General features: G+C 38.6%; 2 protein-coding genes across 2 annotated transcripts; both read right to left on the reverse strand.

Moving 5' to 3' along the window:
• Window positions 1–1,803: 1,803 nt before the first annotated feature.
• On the reverse strand, window positions 1,804–4,947 carry LOC102614095 (inactive disease susceptibility protein LOV1-like). Its single transcript, XM_006466078.4, has 2 exons — window positions 2,308–4,947; window positions 1,804–2,173 (listed from the first exon to the last, which is right to left on the reverse strand). Exon 1 carries the CDS (start codon window positions 4,484–4,486, stop codon window positions 2,366–2,368), a length of 2,121 nt encoding a protein of 706 aa, XP_006466141.2. The 5' UTR covers window positions 4,487–4,947; the 3' UTR covers window positions 1,804–2,173; window positions 2,308–2,365.
• A 4,614-nt stretch (window positions 4,948–9,561) lies between these two features.
• On the reverse strand, window positions 9,562–11,289 carry LOC127903753 (disease resistance protein RPP13-like). Its single transcript, XM_052444453.1, has 2 exons — window positions 10,126–11,289; window positions 9,562–9,588 (listed from the first exon to the last, which is right to left on the reverse strand). The coding sequence occupies exons 1-2, from the start codon at window positions 11,287–11,289 to the stop codon at window positions 9,562–9,564; spliced, it is 1,191 nt and encodes a 396-aa protein (XP_052300413.1).
• Window positions 11,290–11,824: the final 535 nt, after the last annotated feature.

Below are 11,824 nucleotides of genomic sequence, written 5' to 3' on the forward strand. Positions count from 1 at the left end.
AATTGTTAGAATTTTGGATTAAAATGAAGAACTTTCATAATTATAGTCGTTATTTTTAATATCAATACTGTTTGGCCCAAAGTATAAATACAATAAAATAAGTTTATATGTTATAACACAATTCATCAAGACTTTATGGATCAAATGATATTTTATCTTGTTGACTTTTGGTCAAGGACCATTTTGAAAGGTTTGCAAACAAGTTAGACCATAACATAATTTTATATGCAAAAATTTCCTAAATATTAGGTTATTTTAAAATGTTATAAAGAAAATGGATCTCAATGATATTATCCCTCTATCATCTTCACCGTCGTGACTTCCTCAGCCAGCAGCACAATATCGAAATGGAAAAACTGAAAAAAATACAGTAACATATGCATATTCAAACAAAACTAATAAAACTAAATATTATCAAATAACTTAATACAATAATAATAGATAAGGCAAGGATGAAATTAGAAATGATTACAGAGTTATTTAAAAAAAAAAAAGACCCATTTCAAAAAAAAAGAAAAGAAAAAGAAAACAAAGCAACTTACCTGGCTAGCTAGCTGGCTAGCGATAGAGCAATGGACGGAATGGCAGCGGCAGGTGGGCAGCAAGGATAAGGCAGTACCAGCCACCGGTAGATGAGACTTAGGGTTTGGGTCTGTGGCTTTGTGCAAGCAGATAGATAACGGTGCAAACATGTGTAATTTGTGTATATATATGTTTTAATGAAATTATAAAAATGCCTCAATATCAGTTCGGTTAGGCTTTTATAATTTTTTTATCTAAATATTGATCTATTATGTTTGGTATTTATAAATTTGGATTTTTAGTTTTTTTTTTTAAAAAACAAAATTAAAAAAAAGAATCGAACCGAACCAAATTTTTTTTTATTTCTGTTCAGTTTTTCCCACCCCTATTTTTTATTTCATGAAGGTTTGATCTTATGTGTAAAACACTCCCATGAACCAACAAACAACTAAAAATTTTCAATAAAAATTCTATTAATAAAAGCTATATTTAAAAGTTCAATTTCAATAATAATGCCAAACAGAGGGCAATAATGGTGAGCATTTGCTTCCTCTTCGAACCTGCCATCCCATGAATCACTTGTTATATGTAACAAATTGTTGGGAATAAAAAGTGATGGCGTATCGTCATCTTCATCAGTTATTATTTCCCTTTCCAAATTGAGATTTCTTGTTGTTGGTTAAGATTAATGAAAATGGCTCCTATGATTTTTTCCTGAATTGTTGTTATCCTTTTACTATTCAAACCATGATGAAATAAAAAAAAAAAAACGACTACAATATTTATTAAAGTATAATATTTTCATACATTAACTAAACCCAAAAAAAAAAAAAGTTATATTGTACTACTTCTAACTATCAAAATGCAACATTCACCATTATGTTAATTGCCTTGTAAAACACGAATGTAGTCCTCAATGAATAAATCTATGAAATTAAAAATTCATTTAAAAATATTTATACTTAATACCCAAAGTCTACTAAAGTCAACGCAATGTGTCCGACATAAAAATTTATGTATTTCACACTGTCATCATGGGGAGGAAGCAGCTCTAAACCATTCAAACAACTAATTATTTTTATAGTGCAAGCCAAGTTGAACATGGCATCGAAGAAGAAAGTATGTTTACTATAAGAAATTAGGCGACGATCATTAAGTCTGCAAATAGACACAAGACGATATCACAAATTTTAGCTGGAGTGAGGGAAGATAACAACTTGAATTCAATGTGAGGTCCAAGCAACCTGAAACTTTTCAAAATATTGCAATCCAGTCGGGAAATTATACAGTAAAAGCACTTGCTTGACTAAGTAATTCCATTAGTTCTGCGTATTCTTCACAAACAAGAATCACAAGACACAAAACTTCAGAAATATACTAAAATAACAACCTCCTCAGACATTAGCACCGATGTGGAATTTCTGACAGGTTGCAGATACAATAGATTTTAAAAAAAAAATCATCAAAGAAATAAGATTATCAGAATTGGTGACAAAATATATGGTTTTTCTGCAAAATGACTGGATTCTGTACCAAATGCCGATGCCAAAGAAACAAAGAGAAATTTGAAGGAACTCTCAAGGAGCAAATTGTGATGCGTTGCACTGGATTCATTTCACGCCAATGCCTCGACTCCATGCTTGTTTTCACCCTAGAATAGAAATACAACCATTGAATCAGAATCAATGTGATGCTCTGTAAAACTTCATACTTTCACAGAAAAATGGAAAGTAAATATGAGATTTTGTAACAAGCTGGTAGACAAGGAAAACTATAAAAACTCACCCTTGGAAGATTGACTACAATATTTACGGTCGTGGCCATGCATCCTCTGGCTTCATCTTCAAAACTTTTTCACTAAGGTCAGTTCCTTCAAGTTGCTCAACTTAGTCAATTCAGTAGGCATCTTTAGTTTCGGGCAGTTCCTGATCTCTAGTTTTTCTAGTGCAGTCATGGCTCCTTCCTCGATAGTCCACTCTTTCAGCTCCTTCAGCACCCATAACTTCAAGACACGAAGTTGAGGAAATCCACCATTGCCACAAGTCATTTTCTCCCCTATGTAAGAATGAGCGAAAAGCCTGAGAGCTTTCAGTTCTCTTAGCTGTCCAAGCACGGGCATTGGGTCTTCTGATAGGTATGACAACGACAAAGTAAAGATTCTGAGGTTTGGGGGAAGCTCGTGTAGTTTAAGTGGTCCTGGTAATCTTCCTAGCAAATACAGCTCTTTCAGCTCCTTGTGATTATTCAGAGATCCAATAGCAAGGTCTGAGGGTACATAAAAATCATTTATTGATCTCAACCTCAAAGACTCAAGACTTGTCAGTCCTTGAATCAAATTTGTTATCTTCCCAAGTGATGCAATATTGCAGATCAGACCCAAATTCTTAAGATCACTCAAGTTTTCCAACCAATTCAATGGAGGACTCTTTTTGCCGATTGATAAGCCCCACAGTGTCCGAAGGTTAGTTAAAGAAGGTTTAACAAATGGCTTCTGAACTGACATTTGCAAATGAATATCATTCAAATAGAGGTGCCTAAGTGTCTTTACCTTCCAGATGGACTTAGGCAATGAGGTTATATTAGTGTGCTTCATATCTAAAGTCTCAAGGGAATGAAGATCACCTAGTGACTTTGGAATTGAATCAATAAAAGTCCGTCTCAGGCCAACATACCTCAGAAGCTGCAGCTTTCCTATTGTTTCCGGTAGCACTGGTTTGTATACATCTTCAAGATCAAGCACTCTGAGCAATCTGTAGCCTCTTATAGCGATTACCATTTTAAGCAAATTGCCAAATTCACCTGCAGGTTTACCTCCTTTTCTTTTGACAAAAAATAGATAAGAATGCAGATATTCGAACTGTTTTTTGTCAGAAGGAGTTATGCTGCTCAGGTTGTCTAAATGCTCTGCAAGCCTGCAGACACATAAGTCCGAAGAACTGGATGTAGCATTTGATCTGCTACCGTCATGGATGCAAAAAACTCCCCCGCTCTCAGCATCTGGAAATAAGTAATCAGATAGAGAACTTGGCACACGGCACGTTTTAGGCCTTCCATCTGACTTCAGTTTTACTACTTCAATCATGTTCATAAGCACCAGTTGATGAAAATCTTTCTTTGCCTGATCTTCAGGAGCCATATCTTTCCCTTCAGTTGGTGTGACGAGTCGTTCAGCAGGCCATAACTGAAGCAGCCTCCTGACAGAGATCTCATATGATTTGGGGAAGAGACGGAAATAATGAAGACACGCCTTTAGATGTGGTGACAGAGACTTGTTGGCGAGGACCCAGATTGAAGAAATTCCCCTGGGAGATGACTGATCCAAAGTTGTAGCCTGATCATTATCAGAAGCTGCCTGCCTCTTTCCCGGCATGATCTTCCCAATCTCCGTTGACCAATTAGAAACATCTTTATTAGACAAGAAACCTCCCACCACACTTATTGCAAGAGGAAGACCGCCGGATAACTCATAGATTTCTTGCAATAAGTTTTGAGTCTGGACACTTTCCACGCTTCCAACCTTCTTTAGGAATAATTTGCCACTCTCATCTTTATTCAGTGGACGAAGCTGGTGAAGAAAAATTGATGGGCTGAAACTGCGAGCTACATAAGCCTGTCGGGTAATTAGGATCACTCTGCTACCAATTGGTGATGCTTGAGGTGAAAAGATCCGTTTGAGATCGTACCAGGCACCAGGTGAATGAACATCATCCAAGACTACTAGGTACCTCTTCTGATTTAAAATCCCAGTCAGCACACTTTCTAAATCAGCGAGGGGCAATTCCTCATCAACGTCATCCTGTGTGAGCTGTTTCAATATCTGAGCGAAGACACTTCTCATATCTGTTGAAAAATAAGAAAGCCACTTGCATTTTGCTAACAATTTGTCAAGGTTAGCCGAAATGTTGAATTCAAATTTGGAGAATTTGTCAAGCATGTGGCAATTTTTCAAAGAGCTACCAAACATTTGAAGAAAAAATAGAAAGTTGGCAAATTTGTCAAATTTGCCAAATGGACACCATTGACTATTTGCTTAGGTTAGGTGGAATAGTAAAAGGGTTGGTGCAATAGTGCCATTATTTTCCCTATAAATAGATGGCACTTCTTCCATTCTAAATCATCCCAAAATTGTTAAGCTTATAAGTTTCTAAGCTTTTGAGAGAAGTGAGAGAAGTGTGTCTGGGGAATTCATCTTTCCTGCAGAGTGTGAGAGTACTGGGTATATTTGGGTTTCTGGGAAGTGAGATTCGTTACTCAAATATTGTATTCTATTAATTGTTAAATAAACAATTATTCTTTCTTACCTTCGTGGATGTAGGTTTAATTACCGAACCACGTAAATTCTTGTGTCCTTTATTTTTCAGTAATTTTTGGTGCGCTTGATTCCGCATTCCGCGCACAACAAGTGGTATCAGAGCCGACGGTTCGTACTTGGGGGGATACGGTACTGTTCATGTATACGGTACTATTCCCGTATACGGTACTGTTCACATACGGTACTGTTCACGAATACGGTGGAGACGGCCATTTGTACTTGGGAGACAGTCTATTGTAAGTAGTGTGTATTTTTGCATGTCTAGGAAAGTTCTGTCAACAAAGGCGATAAGAGTCTAAGGATTCTGGTTTTTAATTGGGACCGAGTTCCCGTCCAGTTTCCTGGGAACTTTCCTGGTGCATTTATTCACGCGAAATTAACATCATAGAGGCTGTTTTTCAAGTGGAAATAGTTCGTTGAAAAAATGGTAGAAGGTGAAACTTCCAGAATTGGGGAGAGATCTACCGAGACTATTTCAGGAGACACTTCAGGTGGGAGGCGAGATTTGTCAAATCGCTATTCAGCACCTGTTATAGGAGGCCAGAAGATCGATGTTGAAAAGTTTGATGGGAAAATCAACTTCGGCATGTGGAGGCGCGAAGTTATGGATGCCCTTATTCAAATCGATCTCGATGTTGTCCTAAAAAATAAAAGACACTTGTATGATGAAGAAATTTGGGATCGTATGAACGAGAAAGCGTGTGGTCAGATCAGATCTTGTTTGACCAAGGAGGTGAAATACTTGGTGAAAGATGAGGAGTGTGCAGTGACTTTGTGGCGTACATTGGAAGAGAAGTACCTGGTGAAAAGTCCTGAAAATCGTCTTCATGCAATGAGCCAAGTATATGGCTTTCGAATGAAGTCTGGGGTGTCAATGCACGATCATGTTTCAAGATTTGAAAAGTTACTTGCTGATTTGAAGAATCTTGATGAAGATATTAAAGATGAAGTCAAGGCTATGATTCTGTTACACTCACTACCAGAGGAATATAGCCATTTTGTGACTACTTTGATATATGGGAAGAGTGTGATCGTCTTTAAAGATGTTTGCACAGCATTAACTAGTTTGGAGATTCGGAATAATGATAAAAATTCTGAACGAGCATCGTCTGAAGCTTTGGTGAGCAGAGATTGGGCGATGGAGAAACAGAAGAAGCGTGGTGGAAAGAATTCTCGATCCAAATCGAGAAGCAGAAATATAGCTCGAGATGAGTGTGCCTTTTGTCATGAAAAGGGCCATTGGAGAAAAGATTGTCCAAAGGCTCAAAAGAGAGATGGGAAGAAACCAGCAGCAGCAAACATGGCACGGAAAGATGAGAACTCTGATTATTCACTAAGTATTACTCCTGCAGCATATGTGGCTAGTTCGAGTGAGTGGATACTTGATACAGGAGCAACCTATCATTTGTGTCCTATTAAAGAATGGTTTACGGATTTTCGTAATCTGGAATCCGGTGCAGTTATGATGGGGAATAATCAACCTTGTCGCACAATGGGGATAGGAACAATTCGGCTCAAAATGTTTGATGGAATGGTCAGAGAACTCAAAGAGGTTAGATTTGTTCCAGAGATAAAGAAAAATCTAATTTCTGTGGGTGCTTTGGAAGCTAAAGGTTACAAAGTTACCATTGAAGATGGCACAATGAAGTTTACACATGGGGCTATGGTGATTCTGCAAGGGGTTCGGCGTCACAATCTGTACTATTTGAAGGGAGGTACAACTGATGAAGCAAATGTTGTTGAGGCGCACAGTGACACCACCAAGCTATGGCATGTACGACTGGGACATGCAGGAGAGAAGTCTTTGCAAACTCTGATGAGGCATGGACTCTTAAAAGGTACCAAAACCTGTAAATTAAATTTCTGTGAGCATTGTGTAGTAGGCAAGAAAACAAGGGTCAAGTTTGGTACAGCTAATCACGATACTCGTGAGATCCTTGAATATGTTCATAGTGATGTATGGGGACCAACCAAGACTGCATCAATTGGTGGAAGCCATTATTTTGTTATATTTGTTGATGATTTCTCTAGACGTGTATGGGTGTACACCATGCGAGCAAAGGATGAGGTTCTAGAGATTTTCGTGAAGTGGAAGAAATTGGTGGAGACTCAAACTGGCAGAAAGATCAAAGTATTACGATCTGATAATGGGGGTGAATATACTTCTGATCCATTCTTGCAAGTATGCCAGAACGAGGGTATTAAAAGACATTTCACGGTGAGACATACTCCGCAACAGAACGGTGTGGCTGAGCGTATGAATCGTACTTTACTGGAGAAGGTACGATGTATGTTATCTAATGCTGGTTTAGATAAAAAGTTTTGGGCTGAAACTGTGAGCTACGCAAGTCACTTGGTAAATCGGTTGCCTTCTGCTGCAATTGGAGGTAAAACTCCTATGGAAATGTGGTCTGGAAAGCATGCACAAGACTATGATTCCCTTCGTGTATTCGGGTGTCCAGCTTATTATCATGTCAAAGATGGTAAACTGGATCCTCGTGCTAGAAAATCTATCTTTGTGGGATTCAAAAGTGGAGTAAAGGGCTTCAAGCTTTGGGATCTCGAAGACAAAAAGTTTGTGTGTAGCAGAGATGTCACATTTGATGAAGCTTCAATGATAAAAGCTTCAAGTTCTCAGCAGGTGGAGAACAAGACCACAGAGGTATTGCAGCGGGTGGAGTTTGATGCAACTCCATATGTACCAGTTAGTTCTACATCAAAGAATGGTTCAACTATGGAGGTGACACCTAAAGTTGAAGAAGAAGTTGTTTCTTCTGATGTCCCACAAAATGAAGAAACAATTGATGATGTAGATGATGATGATTTTATAGCAACAAGGAGGCCAAGAAGAGAGATAAAGAAACCCGGATGGCTTACTAAAGATATGGTGGTAGCCTATGCACTTCCAGTTATTGATGATGACATCCCCAATACTTTCGGTGAAGCATTACGCAACAATGAAAGTGATCAGTGGAAGATAGCCATGGAGGAAGAGATGAAATCTCTCAATCAAAACCAGACTTGGGAACTTGTAAAGTTACCAAAGGGGAAAAGGGCTATTGGCAATAAATGGGTCTACACCAAAAAGCAAGGATCTTCGAATCAAACAACTCCTCGATACAAGGCAAGGCTCGTGGCAAAAGGTTTTGCTCAAAAGGAAGGTATTGACTACAATGAAGTTTTCTCTCCAGTTGTAAAACATACTTCCATTCGTATCCTACTTGCCTTAGTTGCAGAATATGAGTTAGAGTTGGCTCAGTTGGATGTTAAGACGGCGTTCTTACATGGAGATTTGGAGGAGGAAATCTATATGATTCAGCCTTGTGGTTTCAAAGTTGCTGGAAATGAGAATCATGTATGTAGGTTGATTAAATCTTTGTACGGACTGAAGCAATCGCCAAGGCAGTGGTACAAAAGATTTGATCAATTTATACAAGGGCAGAAATTCACCAGAAGTGAACACGATCATTGTGTTTACTTTAGAAGACTATCAGATGGAGCTTTCATCTATTTGTTACTCTATGTCGACGATATGCTTATAGCTTCGAAGAATAGAGATGAGATCGAAAGATTAAAGAAGCAGCTGGCTTCTGAGTTCGAGATGAAAGACTTGGGTGATGCACAGAGAATACTTGGGATGGAGATTCGTAGAGACAAGAAGAATGGAAGCGTATGGTTGACTCAAAAGTCTTATTTGAAGAAAGTGCTAGAAAGATTCGGTATGGATGACAAAACAAAACCGGTATGTACACCTCTAGCTCCTCATTTCAAATTAAGCTCTTCTTCATGTCCTAGATCTCAAGAGGAGCGCGATTACATGGCTCGTGTTCCATATGCTAGTGCTGTGGGTAGTCTTATGTATGCTATGGTATGCACAAGGCCCGATATATCTCAAGCAGTGAGCATGGTTAGTAGATACATGCACAATCCGGGTAAAAATCAATGGCTTGCGGTAAAGTGGATTCTCCGATATCTGTATGGGACAGTTGATGTTGGGTTATTGTTCAAGAAGGATTGTGGTCAACAATGTGTTGGGTATTGTGATTCTGATTTCGCTGGAGACCTTGACAAGCGAAGATCAACAACGGGCTACGTATTCACATTGGGTGGAGGTCCGGTTAGCTGGAGGTCGATTCTACAATCGACAATTGCTCTGTCCACTACGGAAGCAGAGTATATGGCAGCAACTGAAGCTGTAAAAGAAGCTATCTGGTTGAAAGGCTTGTTAGGTGATTTGGGAGTAATCCAGGAGAATATTGCGGTCTTCTGTGATAATCAAAGTGCGATATTCCTTGCGAAGAATCAAACATATCACGCTCGGACGAAGCACATAGATGTGAAATATCATTATGTGAGAGAGATTATCGAGAGCGGTGTTGTGTTGTTGAGAAAGATCGATACCAAAGATAATCCATCAGATATGTTGACGAAGGTAGTTTCTGGAGTTAAGTTTCAACATTGCTTGAAATTAATTCAAATCCTTCGATTGTGTTAAGATATGTCCTTCGGGAATTTTGAACTACGGTTGGCTTGATCCCAAATTTTGGGTACGTAGGCAGTCACACAGATGCAGCCACTTTGGGGATGATGGTTCGTTGGTTGTCGGCTCAGATTTGGACAAATCTTTGCCGAGGTGGAGAATTGTTGAAAAATAAGAAAGCCACTTGCATTTTGCTAACAATTTGTCAAGGTTAGCCGAAATGTTGAATTCAAATTTGGAGAATTTGTCAAGCATGTGGCAATTTTTCAAAGAGCTACCAAACATTTGAAGAAAAAATAGAAAGTTGGCAAATTTGTCAAATTTGCCAAATGGACACCATTGACTATTTGCTTAGGTTAGGTGGAATAGTAAAAGGGTTGGTGCAATAGTGCCATTATTTTCCCTATAAATAGATGGCACTTCTTCCATTCTAAATCATCCCAAAATTGTTAAGCTTATAAGTTTCTAAGCTTTTGAGAGAAGTGAGAGAAGTGTGTCTGGGGAATTCATCTTTCCTGCAGAGTGTGAGAGTACTGGGTATATTTGGGTTTCTGGGAAGTGAGATTCGTTACTCAAATATTGTATTCTATTAATTGTTAAATAAACAATTATTCTTTCTTACCTTCGTGGATGTAGGTTTAATTACCGAACCACGTAAATTCTTGTGTCCTTTATTTTTCAGTAATTTTTGGTGCGCTTGATTCCGCATTCCGCGCACAACAATATCAAAATCTTGAGAAACATAAACATTAGCCCAAGCACGACAAGGAAAATTCCTTTTTGTGTATGAACTGTCGTAAATTGTTTTCACCAGAGCTGTCTTGCCAGAGCCTGCCGCACCCGCCACCGAGATGAGAAAATTCTTATTGCCGCCATTGAGAGTTAATTTAGCTAACTTCAATATGTCATTCTCCATACTAACAACAGCCGTTACCTCCTCCGATATCTCTTCATCTGGAACTTGTGGTGAGAGAGTGCGATCATCATTGCCACCGTCACCTTCGCTTGCGGCATGTGCTTCATATTTTGGGTTATATGACGACTCTCCTCCAAAGAAACTCATATTCTGGCACCTTGCCGCTGCAGCTTCTTGAAAACTTAAAATCACCCGGCTACCGTTGGATGAATTTGGAAAAAGACACTTGTGAGTGTCCCAAATATTAGGCTTCCGGATATGAATCAACACTACTAGATACCTCTTCTCAGTCAAAAATTTGCGTAGCTCTTCCTGCGGATCCAGCTGCTTTTCCACCTCAGATCCTCTGACTTGTTTCAATATGTCAATGACAAATTCATTGACATCTTCTCTCCTTTCAAGCTCTTCAGGAACTGAGACCCAAGCACGGCATTGAAAATGTTTCTTGATAGTTTCACACTCGTACAATTTCCACAAGTCAATTGTCATTACTGATCCCGCAACATCCACCACCGAAATGTTGTCAAGTGACGACTGGCCATGGATTAAAAGGTCAGCTAACTTATTGACTTCCTTCTTCGTTTCCTCAGCCGAATCAGCGTTTTCAGCACTACTGATCCTCTTCAAATTCTTACCAGAAAGTTCAGCAGTATCAACAAGACTACCTCCCTTCGATTCAACTTCCAGCAGCATCTTTTCTGATTTTGCTCGAATTTCACTCACTAATTTCTCCATCTTATTTCTGAAACGGGCTTGGATAATAAAAGACCTCAAAGGGATGATGACCCCCGGGAAAACTTTACCGAACGCCTTGTGTACGCAAACTCTTTTCCTATTTTGAATTCGGAAAGTGTGTGCGGTGTCCTCTGCTTGGAAAACAGCTTTTAGAAACTCAAGACTTACGTCATTAATTTCATTTTCTTTCAAGGACTTCCCAACATCTTCTAGTACTTTACTGGAATTTTCCAGCTGAGGACCCAATCTTCGATCTTCAAACCTCTCTCGAGACATCTCTTTTAGTATCCTCACAAGAGGCAGAATGGTTGCCTCCACAGCCATGGATTCTCAAACACCTTGGTAAGCCCAGCTAGCTAAAACTGATGCTGATGCTAAACAAAGAAATGATCAAAATGAATGGATGCAACAGCAACTGCGCATGTTATCTATCTCATAATTAAACATTAAGAAATAAATACCAAATGCATGCACATACAGAAAGGGAGAAATATAAAATTTGTATTCTAACAGGTGGGGTGGAACCAAATCAATGTAAAATTATCATGATTTCAAAAGGAGCTCTAATGATTTATTTAATAAAATATTTGATAATTTAAACAAAGGCAAACACAAATTTCATGCTTTAATTTAGTAGCAAGTATTGAATCAACCTTTGAGCAGCTTTCTCAACAGACACATTGCCACTGTGAAAAAGAGAACGAGACATAAGGAAAGCATTTGTTGACACATTCAAACAGACGTCCCCACGCTTCAACCTTTTGTAAATTCTTATGCTTAATTTGTAAGAGAAATTACTCAAATGAAAAGATAGTATGCTTCTAACAATGTTTTTTGTAGGAATATGTTCAGTCAGGAT

This window comes from Citrus sinensis, chromosome 7 (assembly GCF_022201045.2).
Source record: "Citrus sinensis cultivar Valencia sweet orange chromosome 7, DVS_A1.0, whole genome shotgun sequence".
Taxonomy (NCBI): domain Eukaryota; kingdom Viridiplantae; phylum Streptophyta; class Magnoliopsida; order Sapindales; family Rutaceae; genus Citrus; species Citrus sinensis.

What these genes read in the sequence shown, in the direction of transcription:
- LOC102614095 (XM_006466078.4), bottom strand. Translation starts at nt 4,486, where the DNA reads ATGTTTGGTAGCTCTTTGAAAAATTGCCACATGCTTGACAAATTCTCC.
- LOC127903753 (XM_052444453.1), bottom strand. Translation starts at nt 11,289, where the DNA reads ATGGCTGTGGAGGCAACCATTCTGCCTCTTGTGAGGATACTAAAAGAG. An exon ending in GCTCTGGCAAGACAGCTCTG is followed by an intron (nt 9,589 to 10,125) that starts GTGAAAACAATT and finishes AATGTTTGGTAG; the next exon opens with CTCTTTGAAAAATTGCCACA.